At 36.4% G+C, this 21,074-nt stretch overlaps 1 protein-coding gene and 1 long non-coding RNA gene across 5 annotated transcripts in view; one reads left to right on the forward strand and one right to left on the reverse strand.

The window, feature by feature from the left end:
• Positions 1 to 14,006, forward strand: part of LOC141380887 (uncharacterized) — a 53,224-nt gene extending 39,218 nt beyond the window's left edge. For all 3 annotated transcript variants that reach the window (XR_015526186.1, XR_015526187.1, XR_015526188.1), the window contains exons 5-7: positions 7,039 to 7,204; positions 8,933 to 9,329; positions 13,885 to 14,006. This is a non-coding gene — a long non-coding RNA (uncharacterized LOC141380887). The remainder of the gene's footprint in view (positions 1 to 7,038; positions 7,205 to 8,932; positions 9,330 to 13,884) is intronic.
• saal1 (serum amyloid A-like 1) lies at positions 1,070 to 20,616 on the reverse strand. 2 transcript variants are annotated; one of them, XM_087310490.1, is made up of 13 exons: positions 20,478 to 20,616; positions 17,565 to 18,119; positions 16,137 to 17,487; positions 15,980 to 16,063; positions 15,811 to 15,890; positions 14,109 to 14,168; positions 13,895 to 14,010; positions 9,118 to 9,280; positions 8,929 to 9,011; positions 7,023 to 7,193; positions 4,430 to 4,602; positions 1,669 to 1,761; positions 1,070 to 1,589 (listed from the first exon to the last, which is right to left on the reverse strand). In XM_087310490.1, exons 3-13 carry the CDS (start codon positions 16,296 to 16,298, stop codon positions 1,494 to 1,496), a joined length of 1,281 nt encoding a protein of 426 aa, XP_087166616.1. In that variant the 5' UTR covers positions 16,299 to 17,487; positions 17,565 to 18,119; positions 20,478 to 20,616; the 3' UTR covers positions 1,070 to 1,493.
• Positions 20,617 to 21,074: the final 458 nt, after the last annotated feature.

Consider the following 21,074-nt stretch of genomic DNA (forward strand, 5'->3'; position numbering starts at 1 on the left):
GAGCCTTTTGAATGTGTGTAAAAACAACATCGCTGTGTGTTTACTATTGTGTGCTGGAAGTTTTTTTCCCGATGGTTGGGAAATTAAAATGAATTTATGCTTATGAATATTAGCAAAGGATGTTTAAAGGCTTTAGATTTGGTCACGGAAGTTTAATCAAGCTTGACTGGTGTGTGAGAGCCAATGGCATTCAATGGCATGGAATAGTTAGGGAATGTGTTTGAGTAAAATGTGATGTAATGTGTATTTATATACATACACCCAAACACTCATCATGAGAGGGGGTCTCTCCATACCACCACCAGTATGCAGCATCCACTTGGAGGATGCAACGGCAGCCACAGGACAATGGCACCAGTGCGCTTACTATATACCAGCTATTGGTGGACTGGAAAGACAGTAATCAAGCCAATTCGGTGGATGGGGGTGATTTGGAGGCCATGATGGGTTAGGGTCGAAGGAGGGAATTTGGCCAGGACACCAGGGTTACACCCCTACTCTTTACGAGAAGTGCCATGGAATTTTGAATGACGTTTTTGATGGCGCTCACTGACAGTATAGTGTCCCCTATACTTTACTGGGGCATTAGGACACAGACTGCAGGTTGAGCGCCCCGTGCTGGACTCACTAACACCACTTCCAACAGCAACCTAGTTTTCCCATGTGGTCTCCCATCCAGGTACTGACCAGGCTCAGCCCTGCTTAGTTTCAGTGAGTAAATGGTCTTGGGCTACAGGGTAATATGGCTGTGGCCAAATCTTTTTGTCCACATTTCTATTAAAAATGTTGTCCTTTAGAGCTTTTTTCCCTTCAGAAAATTACACATTTAAAGAAATACTAATCTAAATTAAATGACTGAATCTAAAATTAACAACAGAATTTAGATCAAGTGGAATATGCTTGAAAGACTGGAAAACACGATGGATAAACCCTAAATAAAAAACAAATCTTTCAGCGACTTAAAACTAGTCGTTGACTCATAAATAATTTTTTTGTCATCATTTACTCATATTTGTTACAATTTTATATATCAAAAGCAGACTTTTAGAAACTGGTTGGACATATTTGATTTATGTAGTATTTTCCTATTTTTATTATAGATTTTTTTAAGGCTGCCGGGTTTAAACATTCTTCAAATTATCTTCTTTTTGTGTTCAACAGAAAAAAGAACAACTTGAATGTGAGTAAATTGTCATTTCTGATTAAAATATACTTTAAACTATTTTTTAAAAGCCAAAACCATGAGCTACTCTAACTATTTTTGTGAAATTAGGAATGTACAACAGCAAGTAATACTAATAAAAATGTATAAAACAAGTTATGTTTAGTGAGCAGAGATGTCAGCAGTATACAAACCAATCAATAACATACACAATTTAAATGAATACTTATATAACATCTCCTAAGAAAGCTAATGTATCCTCTCTAAAGCACAATTCAGTCCATTCACAGAAGATAAACTCATCTCCAGTCTTTTGTGTCCCAGAACCATTTCAGCTCGACTCGTTGGAAGAAATGGAGAAATCTTTCTTTATAATGTCTGCCAGTATGGGGTTCACGTCTGACAATAAACTAACCAGATGCTGGACCTGTAGATGAGAAAACACACAACTCTGATCAGTCCATGCAGAGGCACATATAGAAGAAAAACAGCAGAGGAGATCATACCGCTGCTGTGTGTTGAGGCAACAGGCAGCCCACAGCAGAAACACAGCTCTTCTCTGACAGATGACCTGACCTGACCACCGAAAGTAACACATCCTGAAGATCACAGAGAGTTTACTATAATTTGATTTGATTTATTTTTTGAGAACACATCAAAATTATACACCTAAAACAATTCTTTAAACAAAATACATGTAATCATTAGCCCCTTTCACACAGTGATACCGGTAAATATCTGGAAAATTTTCGGAACGACTTTACCGGTATATTCAAAAAAAGCACTGTTCACACAGACGAGGACGTTACGGAATTTTTCCGGAAAAGAGCATTCACACATCCATCGCAAAATGGCGGTAAATTCTGACATCATTAACCAGAAATGACCTCTAAATGGCTGCGCTTGTGTTTGTAAACATTTGACTACATTACAAACTCTTTGGATGGATCAGTATCGAGTACAACTTCAATGAAAACATATAGAGGAACACTTTCGCATGTCGAGATGTTCATGATATGTGTGTGTGCTGGCGCTATGGGCGCTCACGGGCACACGCAAAGCTTGTAGGTAAACAAACAACGGATTATCATAAACATTTTATCGATAATTATTTACACAGTTAGCATTAAGAAGGAACATCGAAACGTTATCTTATTAACATCAAGCAGCTAAATGTGTCAGGAAAAATATTCAAAGGCTTTTATTCTCATAAACCGCGCGCACGTGAATGCGTCTGACTGTTCTGATTGACTAAAGTAGACGTCTCACGTCAGCACGTTCTAGACGTGCACGCGCTCTTTCCGGCGATCTTCCTTCTACATTCACACAGCGCAGCATTCCGGCAAATTACCCGTAATGTTACAACTTCTCTTTCTGGAAAATAGCCAGAACGAATTTACCGGTATTTTCAAAAAGGGCCTGTTCACACATACAACCTTTCCGGAAAATTGCCGGTAATTTTCCGGAAAGGTCTGTATGTGTGAAAGGGGCTATAGTCAAAACGGAGCAGGATGAAGCGCAAGCTTATTTTTTTCCCCACCCCGTTACCACACACATCATTCGGCAATTACTTTAAGTTATTTCCTCTTTTACTTAAGCTTTACATGAGACATATTTTTCCTTTTGGCATCTTTTACATATTATATGGTTAATTCACCATTTGTAAATTTACATTTTATAACATAGACCCAAAAAACTACATAGTGCTCTATTTTACAATCTAGGCGCAAAGTCTAAAGCGGAGGGCTATATGGATTAATCGCTTTTCAATTGCAATTCTATAGACCCTTTTCACAATGACGTCACTTCAATGACGTATTTTTAGTTTCGGTTTACATTTCAATGAATAGGACACTATTAACATTGTACATTGTGATTTAAGACTATTACAGTATTGGGCATGTGTCCAAATGTTTCTCTTTCAATACTGTCTTCTGAGTTTGAAAATCATTGCTTAAGTTATTAAGAATAGGAATGAGCTATTGTTTATTAAGAAAATTATATGTTTGCAGCCTTTTCACTTTTTTAAAATTCAGTTTATTTCCTCAATAATGGATTTATTTGAACTTTAATGCTGCTATCAATATACGTCTCCAACAGAAACACTTCAGCCATGGTGTCGTCCTTACTCCACCGTGCAAAAGTAACTTCAATACTGATTCAGGAGTTTAAAAAGTTTCAATTCAGCTTTTGATTTTGCTGCAACTGTGAAAGTCTCGCGTGCACGTGTCTCTCATCTAGGCAGGCATGCACATGCTAATGGCCGATATGCGTGACCAGAGATGCGCAAAAGCCCAAATCTGCATTTGTTGACTGACAGTTTGAGTTACTTATCGGAATTATGAGAGATGTCGGTCCGACTCTATTTAATTGGATGAACATATTTTAGTTTTATGCCTTACCTAGAATATAAAAATACATATAAATACATTTAGATCATTTACTTTAATCATTACTATTAGACTGTGAAGAAACTTTCAACCAGCACAACAAAAAGTGCTTCTGAGTACAATCACCTACTGCACCTTTAAGACCAGTCAGTGTCCTGCCGCCACCTACTGGGTGATTTTAACTTAATATCTTTATACCTTTGACCCTAATAAATAATGTTACAAATAATTTCATAATCTAATAATACTGCATCTAAATCTTATAATTGAAATGCAGTCTTCTTATTGTTAGAAAACAGCCGTAATGACCATCTAACCAAATCTGTAGTAAATATACAGCTGACTGGGGGAATTTGCTATGAGGAGTTCTATGTAAGTGGAAGTAAAGATACACTGCATGGCGTGAAACCAGACACCACATGACACCAGAAAAGGGTCTATTGTGTATTTATTTTTTAACCTATATCGTTTCACCCAGTCTACACCTTTTTTATAGTTCATAATATAATGTCAAACAACAGAATTTTATTAATTAATGAAATTTATTATTTGTATATTTATTTATTATTTTATAATTTATAATTTATATTTATATTGGTAAACTTTCAAACTGCATACCTGCAAGTATACTGAGTAAAAATAGGTGTTTAATTTACTTATAAACATTTATTACTAATATTGAATATTACTTATTAAAACAATTTCCTAATTACTTATTATATTGTTACTTATACAGAACTATTACATTATATATTTATATTTATTTTTTATTGCATCATAATATAAAGTATGTTGTTATAATGTAATACGCCTCAAGATATAATTGAATAAATTATTCCTATTTTATACGGTGGATTTGAACAGCTGGCAGTTTTACCTTCTGGAGCTCCAAAAGAACGTCAGAGAGAAACTCAGCAGTGGTTTCAACTAAAGCTTTGAGCTGTTCATCATCATCTCTGTGACTCTCCTCTGAGTTTCCAGCAGTATGACTCTGATGGTTTTCAGCATTGAACTGCAGGATGCGAATAAGGCTTCCTAATAATTCTGCACCTGTTAGAAATAAACGCAAATTATGAGCTTAAACCACAATATAATCCGCTTGTTAGCTGGTGACGCATGACATACCTGGGCTCGAAATTGACTTTTTTACTTGGTAGCACCGCTGCTCCCAAATTCAAAAATGTAGGAGTACCAGAAAACATTTAGGAGCACCCACCAAAAATGCATGAGCACCACTGCAAATTATATATTAACAGATTTATTGTATTTGAAAACAGCCTCAATCAGGACTAACAAAAACCCGAAACAACTATCTAACTAATTCTGTAATGACTTAATATTTGTGCAATAATTCTAAAATGAATGTCTAATGTTTATAAAATATTAATGATGACGATAATACAAACACTAACTAATACCAACTGCCTTGAATGTGCTTGAATGAGAGTTTTCACCTTGAAATTATAAGAATCTATCTGCGTTCTGAACGATTTTGAGATACCTTCAAAGTTTTTGCATTCCATAGTAAACAGTATGTGTGTAACATTTGTTTTTTTTTTAAATAAAAAGTCTTAAAATGTAAACAATATATGAACATTTTCAATTTTGACAAAAATGTCAGATAAAACCTTGTAATTCTAAGGTGACGAGTTGTCTGCTAAATTATGATAAATAAATCTATGGGTTATATCAAACAAAAATGAAGCATTGCAGTAAGAAATTTCCATTTTGCGCTATTGTTTTTATATGCATGTCAATTTAATAAACAAAAAATATTTCTGCGATGTGTCGATTTACGTTTTTCAGAGTTTGTGGAAAAAAACGAGCTAGTCAGCCAGCTCAATATCCTGTATGAGCAGGGTGGAGCAGGATTCTCACGATGACCACCTGCACAGTACCCTTCTTTGTCATGAGCTGCAGTTTCAGTTTAAATTTAGTAAAGGCGAGTCACTTTAGCAATGAGGTATACAGTGTAAAGATTTACAGTAGCGGATATTTGCTCTGAACACGTAGTAAATGCATCGTATCGAAATTCGGGCCATTAAACATCCACTCAGTCTTTCAGCACTCTCTCTAAAAACACTTGTTTGATCTGGGCTTGCGGATCAACTGGCTGGCATAGATTCAATTTTAGGCGCATATGTGACCAAAATGGTCACAATTTCGAGCCCTGTATAGCCTACCTTCTAAGCCTGTTCTCATTTAAACTGAGAAAACTTCATCCATAAAAGTCGTTTATACCCACTGTTTAAGACTTATCACACATTAAAGAGCCCTTATGGGTTTTGAGGCAAATGTGAAAGCACTGTATACAGCTACCGTTTCTTTCGATGCGTCCGAAATCGCATACTTCCATACTATATATTGTATGCTAAAATCAGTATGTGAGCTGAGTAGTATGTCCGAATTCATAGAATTCGAAAAACAGTATGCGAGAAGTACCCGGATGACTTACTACTTCTGGCGAGATTCTAGAGTGAGCATGCCATGCATGCTGCGCTATCCCATGATGCCCCGCGAGCGAATTCATGAATGGGAGTAAAGCGACGCAATTGACGCAGGTAGGTCACGTGACCATGACAAAATGTCGGATGTAGTACGTCCGAATTCCATTCATACTTTTCACGTTCATACTGTATAGAACGTACTTTTCTAACGGCCGGGTAGTACGTTTAAATTCAAATGCAGTACCTACTGAGTAGTAGGCAGTTTCGGACGCTGCCTATCTTTCTTTCCAAAAAAAAAAAAGTAAACTCTGAGTCGGTTGAACGATTTGCCATTAATTAAAATCTTTTTTCATCTCTTATTTAAAATCTGGCCACTTGTTGCATGCACCTAACCAGGAAAACTTTTTTCATGTATACAGTTGAACTTAGAATTATTAGCTCTCCTGAATTATTAACCCCCTTGTTTATTTTCTTCCCCAATTTCTGTTTAACGGAGAGATTTTTTTCAACACGTTTTAAACATAATAGTTTTAATAACTCATTTCTAATAACTGATTTATTTTATCTTTGCCATGATGACAGTAAATACTATTTTACTATATATTTTTCTATACAGCTTAAAGTGACATTTAAAGGCTTAACTAGGTTAATTTGGTTAAGCAGGTTAGGATAATTAAGCAAGTTATTGTATAGTGATGGTTTGTTCTGTAGACTATCGGGGAAAAAAAAGCTTAATGGGGCTAATAATTTTGACCATAAAATGTCTTTTAAAAAATTAAAAACTGCTTTTATTTAAGCCAAAATAAAACAAATAAGTCTTTTTCCAGAAGAAAAAATATTATCAGACATACTGTGAACATTTCCTTGCTCTGTTAAACATCATTTGAGGAATATTTAAAAAATAATAATTCTGACTTCAACTTTGAACAGACCTTTAAAGTAAGTCATAATGCTGAAGTGGCTAAACAATGTAAACAGTAAAACAGTAAAAATGTTGGTGTATGTAAAGTGTGTGTTTCTTACTGATGTGCGTGTGCAGGCTGGAGTGTAACGCTGACAGTAGAGCGAGTGCCGGTGCCAGAAGAGCTTTCTGCTCCTGCAGGATGAGCGGTGGATCGTCCGGCTGACAGAAATCCTCACAGAGCAGCTCACAGACGAACGTCCACACTGCAGAACCACACGACTCATCTGAAACTGCAGATCAGGTACAAATCAGACCAAAAGAAAAAAAAAAAACAATATTAATAATAATACATTTAAAAAAAAAATCTAACTATAGCATTGGTGGTTTGTTTTGTTTTTTTTGCATGCAATTATGCACATTTTACTGTAATTGCCCTAGTAACCACATAAAATGTGTAAGGATAAATGTGTAAAATAAACGGTTACTGATTTGAAGAAAAGTGAGATGTTTATCATAATTGCAACATTTTATCAGCATCATAGTCATAAAACAAATTTAGGGCTTTAAAATAACAAAAATTATGATGATAAAAAGATATAATTTATTAATATTATATAAAATTAATATTAATACAATAATTTGAATGATTTCCCAGTACTGGGATGTGGCTGGAAGGGCATCCGCTGCATAAAAAATAAGCTTGAATAGTTGGCGGCTCATTCCGCTGTGCAAATCCTGATAATTAAGGGACTAAGCCAGGGGTGTCCAAACTCAGTCCTGGAGGGCCGGTGTCCTGCAGATTTTACCTCCAAACCTAATCAAACACACTTGAACAGCTAATCAAGCACTAACTAGATATACTAGAAACTTGCTGGCTGGTGTGTTGAAGCAAGTTGGAGCTAAAATCTCCAGGACACTGGCCCTCCAGAACCGAGCTTGAACATCCCTGGACTAAGCGGAAGAAAATGATTAAATAATTTAGATGAATAAATAAATCATTATATACCGGTCAGGGCCGGAGTGGGACTCATTTTCAGCCCTGGAGTTTCAAGCCAGACCGGCCCACCTCAGTTCAGTTTCTAATGGCACTATCACGTATTTTTCAAGAAAACTGCTGCTTTAGAAATTCAAATGTTCAACAGCCCTAACAGTATTTTATGTCTTAACAATAAAAATGAAAAAAAAAATTTTTCAGGGGAAATTCGAACACGGGTCCGCGGCTTTGAAACGCAACGTGCTTACCACTGGACCACAATGGCGCTATTACAGTGAGAGTAAAAAATAATTAATGACTTGCGACCCTTAAGACACAGCACTACTTTCTTTTGGTGGCTCAATCTTTTTCTCCCATTTTTAGATTTCTGATCAAGTTATGTCAGATTTATTAATGTAGTGAATCATTTGATTTTCATTGAGCAGGTGTATTTTTCATTTTATTCGAATTCTTATATTCACTAAGGTGCTGCTGTTTGGGGTCGATAGTTACATTATCATCATTAACGTTAGTTAACCTGCAGGCTGCATTTTTCTCACGGGGCTGCGAGAAAATAAATAAAAAGAAGCTGCACTGCGGCAAAATAATGAATAAAAAGAGTGAAGCTTTGCCAAATAAATAAATTGAAGTAAAAAGTGTGACTGCTGAGAGTGCAAGCAGCTAGGGACACCGGCCCTCGCGGCCAAAAAACAGACCGGCCTACAGGGAATTCTCCCGGTCCTCCCGATTAGCCAATCCGGGCCGGATAAAGGTTAATTATTAACATTTTTAAAACAAATAAAAGACTGATACCGAACTACAACATGTACATTGTGTTCTCATAAATCAAAAGACTTAAATTGTACTAAACAGAGTTTTTTGAGATTTGAAATTAGCCACTACTTTTCTGTGAGGGATGGGGTAAGATAATATACAGTCTGTACAATATAAAAATCATTATGTTCAGTAAAAGTCATCATAAACCACACAGAAAAACAAACAAATAAAAAAATGTGTGTGTGTGTGTGTGTGTGTGTGTGTGTGTATCTCACCCAGAGCCTGCATGCCCTCCTCTACTGTAGTCAGCAGCTGAAGTGAATGCAGATACACTTCCAGAGCCTCCGGACTCTCTGATCTAAAACACACACAAACACACATTTCCATCACCCTAAACTCAGATTTCCAGCTAAAACGCTGGTTGGTAATCCCCTCGGCAGGTTTTCCTGTACTGTGCGTCTTACCTGAGCTGCTTGGCGGCCTCCAGCAGAGAGGACAGGATGTCCGGCTGGTTGTCTGTCTGCAGGTCAGTCCCGCTGTGTGAGGTGGACACCCAGCTCTTCATCAGCTCCTCATCCTCATCGAAGAGCTTATCCAGCAACTCCCCAACCTTCAACAGCAAATCCACTGCGGAGATACAGACACATGGAAGAGTCCACAAACTTCACAGACACAGGTAACCATGTGATTAAAAGAGTTTGAAAGGTTTTCACACACATCACGTAACTGCATTATAATTATATGTATATATGTACTATTAATTCACTGTAATTGATACAAGTTGATAATCAGTTGATTGAAGCAGAAGTATTTATTAATAAATGTTCACCTTTACATTTTTTAATATATAAATATTTTTAGAATTTGTGTTTTCTTTAAAACACCATGTTTTTGTTTCTTACTGTCATGATTACCAGCGATCATTTCCCATAAGATCGCTGGTTTGCACCTACAAATACCATGGACTACAAATCCACCATTTCTGGACTACATATTCATACATGCACTCCGGTCACACTCGCACATGCTTCCTCATCTAGACTGATTACATTCACACCACCTGAAGATTGTCAGAGACTGATTAACACACACTAATTAAGCCACACATTCACCCCTTCAGTTTGCCGAGTCTTGTTATCTGTCACTAGTAACACTACAACGGGTTTTGCCTGTCTTGTTATCTTGTGTACCGACCGTTAGCCTTGTTAGCCTCTTTGTCTTTGCCTGCCGCCTGCCTTTCTGACCTCTAGCCTGTATTCGACTGTGATTCTGGACTGTTTCTAAATACCTGTTTGCACCTGTGTTGACCATCGCTTGCCTGACTTTGAATAAACCTGCATATACCTGAGTTGTTGGTGTTACTCCCTGACGTAACACTTAAATTAATGTACTTACTAAATATCACATTTTGATAGTTGTAAATATTATATATAATAATCTATAATATTTTATTTAAACAACAGTTTTGTCTGGTTCTTGAATCTGATTGGCTGATAGCCGTGCCATATTCTGCAATAACAGCATATGTACAGCCTCCTCACTCTTCTGTATTACTCCGCCCACATACAGCGACAAGAGGACACTTTACAGTTTGACAAATATTGCAGCTATTAGACAACATAATGTACTTTTAAAGCTTTTTTAGTCGAAAATGTAGTTGTGTAGATTGCAACTATGCAGTTTATTTATAAGATAAAATGCCTATTTTAAAATATTTATCCTTTCTGGGAGACAGCACGTTGGCATCAATTAGCCAAAGCTGGTTGACGTTGTCTATCCACAAGATGGCGCCAGGACTGCATAATAAGCCCTTGCTTAGAAGATTAAAACAGCATATTTCTAACTACAGCTGATCAAATCATTATCAAACTGGTAAGTGATATTCTAAGGGTGCTTTCACACCTGTGAATCGATTCAGTTGTTCCGAAACAGAGATTACAATTGTTACATTTTTGCTCTTGGAGCGGTTCGCTTTCACACTGCAAAGTTTCTAATCGGATCAAAAGAGCTAAAACTAGTCATGTGTGAGTAAACTCTCCTTACATTAGTCAGAGTGTCAGGGTTTATTTTGCAGCTTCCCGCTAAACTGTCAGGAGAGGTGGTGGTTTGGTGGTGATTGACAGGGTGCGCGCGCGACGTGTCTGAGGAGAGATGCGGTGGGGAGGGGTGAGAAGGGTGCGCGACGATGCCTATTTGAGGACCGGGAGGGAGATGCGAGATTACCGGGAGATCATCACTCGTTTGCGGGCATCCGGAGACTTGCGAAACTTCCCGCCATACTCATAATTCTCTCTTCATATAGCCGTATGCCTATTACATATCCATAAAACACTGTGATATAACCGCGCTCGGATCGGATCGCTTTCTCACTGCAATCGAACCGCTCCAGGATTTGTTTCAATCGAGCCGAGACCACCTCATTCAAGCGATCTCGGAGCGATTACTTTGATGCGGAACAGAGCGCGATTGCCCTGTTCACATATGCCAAACGAACCGCGCTAACTGGGCAAACGAGACACGTTCCGAAACAAAAGTGTAGGTGTGAAAGCACCCTAAGACGATCTCTCTCTTTTGTATAGATTGCAACAATGCAGTTTATTTATAAGGATAGTGCCTATTTTAATACAGTTACTTTCCTATCCCGGTTCTCAACAGTGTTATTCAGAGACTTCACCCCCGAACATCCCCTCCTTATCGCAAACACAACAGCAGTCTGATAGTGATTGCACTGTTTTTTCGGGGTTAATTATTGTGATATCCCGATTGCAACAGAGAAATACTGTAAACTGTAACACTGTGAGAAGATATCTCTGTAGACTGATAGCATTTCATGTCAAGTTCAGCCTTATAATCTTAATGTCAGCAAAGTCACCTGTTTTGATATCACTTTAGACATTACGCTTGAGAAACATTCACAAACTAGCTCTAAGGTGACATTGGTAAATTAGTAACGGCTTCTGCTGTTTTGACGTCAGCTGCAGACGTGAATAAATGGAGATAGAAAGTAGTTCCTAATACAAAAGGGTTTTCAGACTCTCCGTGTTTGATTTTCTTTTATTATGTACACAAATATGCTGTCGAACTGTTGTATAAACGCAATATCACATTCGTAGCAGTGTGACATGGCTGTATATCAGCACTGGTGGGACGCCTGTGGCCTCGTTCCAACACATGCCTCCCACCAGTGCTGATATACATCCATATCGCACTGCTACAAGTGTGATATTGCTCATATATAAATTAGTGTTAACTTATTATTATTAAATAAATATACTATAAACTACACTATATAAATAATTAATCAGTTATTATATTTTTAAATAATAATTTATTTATAGCTATCAAAAATGTAATATTTATAGTACTTTATTTTAAGAAATAAAATACAAAATGATTGGCCTTTTATAGAAAACATAAACTCGTCAAAAACGACATTACTAATAACAAAAACAAAATGTTAATACAAAAAAATATTAATAATAATGCAAAATAATGTATTTAATATCATGTTATTATTTATTGCTAATGAACACACAAATCACAAATTTAAAATAATTAAACAGGTTAAGGATGATGATGATAAAGATACTAATAATAATAATAATATTTAAAACAATTTTATAGTGAAATATGTTTAAACAAAAATAGTGTATTGTTTGTTTGTGTTTAGATAGGGTTGTGTGGTTTATCAGGACACGTGTTAACATGGGTAATACCTAGGTAATACCCTTGCAATGTTTTTAAATACATTTTTATAAAACATTAAATATTAACTTGCATACTAATTTGTTTTAATTAGTGCTGTCAAAATTAGTGCGTTAACGCATGCGATTAATTTGAAATAATTAATGCATTAAAAAAATTTACGCAATTAATGCAGTTGCAGGTTTTTTTTACTTCCTGTTGTGGCCGACGTGTGGTAAACACGCAAAGAAATATGGATAAGGAAGCACTTTTTAAAGGCAAGTTTCAGTATAAAACAATTAATGTCGCATCACCAAGCTCTCCAGAGTCTCATGCCATTTCAGGTGTTTCATTTTTAACTTTCGACCTCTGTTTTAATGGAATTTGATGCCACATGGCGAACGGTAAGAAAAACCTCCGCATTTCATGACTCGGTGGTCCTTTAATGTAATTAAATCGCTGCTTACATTGTAGACTCTTAATAAGAGTATTATCCTAAACATATTTAAATTTGAGAATTGGTGTCTTATGTAAATGTAAGCTACTTAAAAAGTGTCAATGAAGTCACGAGCTGTCAAAGAAATTCCAATGGCTTTCAGCATGAGCCCTCCAATGTTTCAGTAAGTTTGACCTGTTTCCTCCTTAAACGCAATGAAAGCGTATGCTTCGCGTTGTTGTCTCAGAGTCCTTGTGAAATACATCCATACTTTAAAACGCTTAGTTGAAGCAAATTTGATGAACGCGATCATGCGTGTTGAATCTGAAGGGAGTCGCTTCCTGCGCAGCCCTGCTGCAACGCGATCACAAAGTGAAGAGCAAATGCCTCCTGAGAGGGGCACCTAAGCCAATGAGGGCAGAGGGGCAGTGGCTCTAGCCACCAGGCCACCCCCTGGTTCACGGGTGGTCTGTGTGTGCGTGCGCGCAAAATTGTTTCTACTTTATAATTAATGTTCTCAACTCACAGCAATACAACTTTACAATGAGTACAATTGTTTGTATTCAATACTTTATTATTATTATTATTATTATTTTCCATTATTTATATCTGCAATGCCTGTATTTTGGCATTTTTTTGCAGTCCACTTAAAACCCAACTAGGAAATCAATGTTTTCTTTATTGGTATTGATTGTTTTAAAGTTCAAATGGCTCTAACATGCCTGTGTTTTTATTTCAGTAATAAATATGGCTGTCAAGCCAGGATCTTGATGGTTTATTGTGGGTATGTTGTTTACATGAAGAAATCTGTGTTACAAGTTAAACAAAAATTCAAATAAACAATTATATTTTGAATTTAAATAGTTTTTGTCTTGCATTTACATTAATTTTACATTTGAATAGCCAAAATTACCAGTTTCAGTCTTTAAAATGCGATTAAGCGCGATTAATTTTCAAAAAAAGTGTGATTAATTAGTAAAAAATTAATCGATTGACAGCACTAGTTTTAATATTTAAAAATAAATATCAGGTGAAAAAAGTGTAAATTAAAAAAAAAAAAAAGAGTATATACTTCAATGTTCAAGCACATTTTTTTTTCTCCTATTCTCAGCTTCACTGACCGTTGGTGGAGCTGCTCATGATGAAGCACAGACTGCTGCACACCGCCGACTGCTGCCGTATCCTCTCCAGCCACACAGGGGCGACGTCAGCCTGAGACAAACAGGTCAACAGCAGCCTGACGCACAGGCATGCGCGCGCACACACAAAAGACATTAATTAGACAAACATGATCATTCAGATAAATACATTTAGTAAAGAATCACGAGTTCTGACCTGCAGGTTTCCAAAAGTGTTGGAGGGTCATTGTCTCCGAGCAGCAGAAGTAAAACAGCGCTAAAATGTACAGAAAACGAACCACAATTATAAAGGAAAAGACGAATCAAGAAACATTTCACCCAAGCAGGAAAATGTACCAACTATTTACTCTCCCTCAAGCGGTTCCGAACCTTGAATGAGTTTCTTCATCCTGTTGAACACAAAAGAAGATGCGTTGAAGAAAGCTGAAAACCTGTAACCATCGACTACTATGAAAGTCAGTGGTTACAGGTTTCCAGCTTTCTTTGAAATATCTTCTTTTGTGTTCAACAAGATAAAGAAACTCGTAAAGGTCTGGAACAATTAAAAAGTGTGTAAATGATGACAGAATTTTCAGTTTTGGTTGAACTATACTTTAAACTGAGGTGAAAGATGCTGTTTGTGTGTTTACAGTATTTTTATTTAACCAGAAAAAACTCTCTAAGATTAATACTCTCTTTCACAGGAGTGTCCTGGCCAAAATGAGCAGCAAGTTTACATACTGTACTTCACACAACGAACTACACATTAAAACAATTACAAATCATAAAACCACCCTTTATTTGCTGAGTGACTGCCTTAAAATGATCTAAAAGAAACCAGTACTTGTATAACAGATTAGACAGATGACATTTTCAACTAGACCCTGTATGGCCCTGTAAACAATCATACACCAATCCAGTTCTTTCCTCTATTCAGAAGGCTATAAGCTACTCTGTTATATATTTGATTGTATTAGATTTGAGTTTATTGCCATATCAGCTTCTCTGGCTGAAAAAACAGATCAAGTTTACCACATTTTATAAATATCACTTTTCTGTAATTATAAAAATATTTTACCAATAAAGTCATCAACATCAATAAATAATACACAAGATAAAATACAAAAATAATGATATACGAGATCAAAATCTAAAACCTTTTTTTTAAGGTTTACCTTTGATAAAAACTGCACAATTCTAGAAGGATTAAAGTCACATTTAAAAATGTTTAATTTAAAGTCTCTCCAGATAAAAATCGTCTGATAACATTTAAAATTAGGCATTCCACAAGAATATGTTTTAAATGTTTGGTGTCTCAATATTTGCATTTTTGGGGTTCTTCTTCTTTGAGTAAATGTTCATGTGTGAGTCTTGTGTGTGCAATACGACATCTTCTGTAAACAATCTTATCATGGGTTGAGTTTCAAAAAATAATAAGATTTTCTTCCTATTTCTGGCTGGATTTCAAAACGTTTATTTTCTAAGCACTGATCCCAATCTCCTTGCCATTGGTTAAAAATATAGCCTTTCATTAGTGGCTTTAAATATGAAGGTGGAATTTTGCACACCTTTATCCTTTGCTGTTAGGGCTGTTTTGGCAGCTTTGTCTGATTTTTTTTTTTTCCAAATAGTTCAACAAATCAAATTTCGTTCATTCACTTTTGATTAAAATGTCAATAATACTGGAATGCTCCAGTTTAAAATTACTTAATGTTTGTAGACAAGATTGAGTCAGTAAATATAATAAAATTGTGTTTACAGTCAGTTATGAATCTTAGTGCACTATGATAAACAGCATCCAATGAAGAGAGAAGGTATGACGGTACATTTTAATACACTACATCTGCATAATCAAGCAGAGATTAAAAAAAAATTGCAGAAACAATATTTTTCTTGCATTAAACCCAATTATATCTCACCCTAAATCTGAGTTCTGACTGAGAGAAACACACGTGTCATGAAAACAGGCCATATTACCCAGAATCCCAACACAGATCTCCTGTAACAAAGTCAAAGAGCAAAGAAGCTGATAAATAAACACCAAAAAACAATTGAAATGTGTGAAGTTACAGTGAAAACCAGACTTACAGTGAGCCGAGGATTATGGGACTTTGCAATCACACCCAGTAAGATGTCTGGAGCCTTGAACTCCTGGAGAAAAATGGCCACGTCCTGGACAGAAAGTTGTGTCGTGTGTTCGAGATAACGGGACTGGAAGTGGGTGATGAATGGAGTCTGACTTTACCTTATCCATAGCCATATCCCAGACTTTACACAAGTCCTCTTCTAGATCATCCGTCAGCTCTGTTGAAGAATCACTCGGCCCACATTCTTGATCCGACACCATCTGTTTTAGGTCATTTGTTTGGTCATTATTTAACTTAAAGTGTAAATTTAATATAAACATGCATAATTTTAACAGAAAATAAACAAAAACTAAGAAAATGTCATTTATTTATATACAACGTGACTTTTAGTAAATGACTTTCAAATGAAATATATAAACTACATCAAATACAATCACTCAAAAATATTTTTGCTGCTTGTTCAAACTACTTACTTATATTGAGCTGAATCAACACAATTCTTAAATTGTGTTGATTCAAAGGGACAACTTAATTGTTTTATGTTCATTCATTCATTTTCTTGTCGGCTTAGTCCCTTTATTAATTCGGGGTCGCCACAGCGGAATGAACCACCAGCTTATCCAGCACATTTTTACGCAGCAGATGCCCTTCCAACCGCAACCCATAACTGGGAAACATCCACACACACATTCACACACACACACACACACTCATACACTACGGACAATTTAGCTTACCCAATTCACCTGAACCGCATGTCTTTGGACTGTGGGGGAAACCGGAGCACCCGGAGGAAACCCACGCGAAGGCAGGGAGAACATGCAAACTCCATACAGAAACCCCAACTGAGCTGAGGTTCGAAACAGCGACCCAGCGACCTTCTTGCTGTGAGGCGACAGCACTACCTACTGCGCCACTGCCTCGCCACTGCTTTATGTTCAATCAACTTAAATTTGTAAAAACAATTAAGTTAACTTAATCGGTTTGTGTTGGGACAACAAGTTGAAATTGTGTGGAACCCTGCAGTTTTTACAGTGTGTGTCTGATTTAAAAAACAAAAATAGTAAAACCTAAACAAAACAGATGGTAAATGAATACATTTATATGTATGTTTACATGCTTTCTGGACTTATTTCATGCATTTTTAAATTGGTTAGACATTAAAAATGATAGAATACATGTCATTTATCATATTTGGTTATTCAAATATGTTTAATTTATATTTTATATGTTTAATTTAAGTTTGATATGAAGGTTAAAGTCATAGTTTGAACAAAAAATGTAAATTCTGTCATTTACTCATCCTCAAGTGGTTCCAAACCTGTTTGAGTTTCTTACTTCTGTTGAATGCAAAAGAAGATATTTTGAAGAATGTTTTTACTAAATCCTTCAGAATATTTTGTTTTGTGTTCAACAGATGTCAGAAATTCATTAAAGTTAGAACTAATTAAGTGTGAGTTGAGGAAATATAAATTTTTCGGAGGTGAAATATAAAAAAACATACATGGCCTATATAAAAATTATTTTATTGATTCATTCATTCATTTTCTTTCGGCTTAGTCCCATTATTCATCAGGGGTTGCCGCAGTGGAATGAACCACCAACTTATCCAGAATATGTTTTAAGCAGTGGATGCCCTTCCAGCTGCAACCCAGTACTGGGTAACACCCATACAGTTTCTCATTCACACACTCATACACTACGGCCAATGTAGTTTCTTCAATTCACCTATACCGCATGTCTTTGGACTGTGGGGAAACCGACACCAACATGGGGAGAACATGCACACTCCACACAGAAATGCAAAGTGGCCCAGCTGGGACTTAAACCAGCGACTTTCTTGCTGCGAGGCGACAGTACTAACCACTGAGCCACCGTGTCGCCCTAAACATGATTTTATAATACAAATCATATTTAAAAATGGATTTTAATAGTTTACATGATTGATCATTACACCTGTATTAGGCGGGTCAGGGTGCTGAAAAGCCAGTGCTTGCTGTAGATGGTCTGGCCGATGGCGTCCGCCTCCTCGGTGGCTTCAGTCTCATCTTCCTCAGGTGGAGGTGAAGGGTTGCGGTCCAACTCTGGCGAGGATCCACAACTGTCTCCATCCACCTCCTCAGAGCCTCTGTCACTGGACGCTGATCAACAAAACAATATAGAGGCTACATATTATTATGGCTGAACAAAATATTGTAAATATTTATATATATATATAATATTGTAATCAATATCGCAATGTGATCTCAATAGTCACATCGCAGAATATGCAATGTTGATTCTGGATTCTAATTCATCATTTGCATGTTTTGTGAGGCCTGTGAGTGATTTTACAAGCATTCAGACATAAGAAAATGTTTAAAATATTATTTGTAACTTTAATAACGATTCCTTTTATTTAATTATTTTTTAGTTTTAGCTTTTTTTTTTGTTTATTATCATTATCATGAGTAAATTTTATTTGTTAAAGTTTTCCATTTTGTTAGCTTAAGATTTCTATTATTAAATTGGAATTATTAAGCAGTTTTAGTACTTCAGCTAAATTTAAGGGATAAATGTCATTATTCGTTCTCCCTTCACTTATTCTAAACCTTAATGATTTTCTTTCTTCTGTTGAACACAAAAGAAGATATTTTGAAGAATGTTGGAAACATGTAACTATTCACTTCCATAGTATCTGTTTTTCTTACTATAAACGTCAATAGTTACATGTTTTCAGCTTTCTTAACTACTGTACCTGAATACTATCCTAAAAAAGCTAAATCGCTGTTAATTTTATTTGTATATTTTTCTTTATTATATTTATCTATGCTTGTAGGTGGTTTATAACAACTTATGCATGATTCACTTCATCTACAGAATCATCCCAAATCAATCTGAAATGATATAAACTCTTTCCAAATAGAGATATTCAAGTCATCCGGTGAAATTGTGTCTATATCGCAACAGATATCACAGAATCACTAAATTTTGCAATGTTAAGATTTTTTTCCAATATTGTGGAGCGCAAATATATCCTAAATGAATGCACAAAATGACGTATCTAAAAGATAAGACAGGAAATACTAAATATGCACGCATAATATGTATATATACAGATTCAACACTCACTCACTCATTTTTTTAGGTCCACCTGTCCAACTGCTCGTTAACGCTAATTTCTAATCAGCCAATTACATGGCAGCAACTCAATGCATTTAGGCATGCAGACATGATTAAGATGATCTGCTGCAGTTCAAACCGAGTATCAGAATGGGGAAGAAAAGTGATTTAAGTGACTTTGAACATGGCACATTGTTGGTGCCAGATGGACTGGTTAGAGTATTTCAGAAACTGCTGATCTACTTGAATTTTCTCGCACATCAATCTCTAGGGTTTACAGAGAATGGTCAGAAAAAGAGAAAATATCCAGTGAATCATAACCAGTTCTGTGGGTGCAAATGCCTTGTTGACGCCAGAGGTCAAAGGAGAATGGCCAGACTGGTTCCAGCTAATAGAAAGGCAACAGTAACTTGCACGTCGACTCTTGAAGCGGATGGGCTACAGCAGCAGAAGACCACACCGGGTGCCACTCCTGTCAGCGAAGAACAGGAAACTGAGGCTACAATTCACTCAGGCTCACCAAAATTGGACAATAGAAGATTGGAAAAACGTTGCCTGGTCTGATGAGTCTCGATTTCTGCTGCGACATTCAGATGGTAGGGTCAGAATTTGGCGTCAACAACATCAAAACATGGACCCATCTTACCTTGCATCAACGGTTCAGGCTGCTGCTAGTGGTGTAATGGTGTGGGGCATATTTTCTTGGCACACTTAGTTCCAAATGAGCATTGTGTCAACGCCACAGCCTATCTGAGTATTGTTGCTGACCATGTCCATCCCTTTATGACCACAGTGTCTCCATCTTCTGATGGCTACTTCCAGCAGGATAACACACCATGTCAAAGCGTGAATCATCTCAGACTGGTTTCTTAAACATAACAATGAGTTCACTGTACTCAAATGGCTTCCACAGTCACCAGAGCTCAATCCAATAGAGCACATTTGGGATGTGGTGGAAGGGGAGATTTGCATCATGGATGTGCAACCAACAAATCTGCAGCAACTGCGTGATGCTCTCATGTCAACATGGGCCAAAATCTCTGAGGAATATTTCCAGTACATTGTTGAATCTATGCCACAAAGAATTAAGGCAGTTCTGAGGGCAAAAGAGGGTCCAACCCAGTAACTACTGGTAAAGTGTACCTAATAAAGTGGCCAGTGAGTGTAGATTCACTGTAAATAAAGCTACGACGCTTAGCACGTGCTTACAAAAACGAATCGTGGTGTCTGTTTAAAACTGGAAGGGTTTTGTCTGTTTGTTTAACGTTAAAAATTCAGTTAAACAACTTAGAAATTATACACACAACGTGATATTTACTTATAAGTTAGCGATATATATCTAAGATTATCTGCAGGCTCAGAAGCACTAGCCGCATAGCCCACAGACCATAACTTACCCATAGTTAAATAACGTTTCACAAATAACCAAGAAACCCCGAATTTCAAGCATACGAAAAATTAACTTTTAAGCTTCATTGTTTGAATATAACACACAAATAAAATAAAACTTCCGCTAGTCAATCCGCAGAGCATTATGGGAACAAAAAGAAAACACAAGTAGGTAGAAAGGCATGTCCGCGAAGGGTGTTGAAATGGGCGGAGCTTGTGTGTCTTTCAAATATTTGACATATAAACTTTCATATATTTTTATTCTAATGTTACATGTATTTTACATTATCACAGCGTGACTTTGCACGCATGGAACTGTAATTAATTGTACTGCACTTACACATCCTCACAGCTCTTACTGACTAACTCTTAAATCAGGTTTTAGTTCGAAAGTTAACCCAAAAGTGAAAATTCTGTCATCATTTCTGTCATCATCCTCCACTTGTTCCAAACCGGGTTGAGTTTTTTTCTTCTGTTGAGCAAAAAGAAAGATATATTACTGAAGTATGTTTGGGGGAAAAACAGCCATTGACTATACACTTACAAAAATATCTATTATTAATATATATATTGAAGAACTTCCAGTATATTGGTAATTATATACA

The sequence above is a fragment of the Danio rerio genome, chromosome 25, assembly GCF_052040795.2.
Source record: "Danio rerio strain M-AB ecotype USA chromosome 25, GRCz13ab, whole genome shotgun sequence".
In the NCBI taxonomy this organism is placed as follows: Eukaryota; Metazoa; Chordata; class Actinopteri; order Cypriniformes; family Danionidae; genus Danio; species Danio rerio.

Bases quoted from the DNA above. Each gene is read 5' to 3' on its own strand.
- saal1 (XM_087310490.1), bottom strand. From the start codon at position 16,298: ATGTTTATATTAAATTTACACTTTAAGTTAAATAATGACCAAACAAAT. The intron at 7,194-8,928 runs GTGAGATACACA...CCTGATCTGCAG, and splicing joins GGAGGGCATGCAGGCTCTGG to TTTCAGATGAGTCGTGTGGT. The intron at 1,590-1,668 runs GTATGATCTCCT...TCTCATCTACAG, and splicing joins TGCCTCAACACACAGCAGCG to GTCCAGCATCTGGTTAGTTT.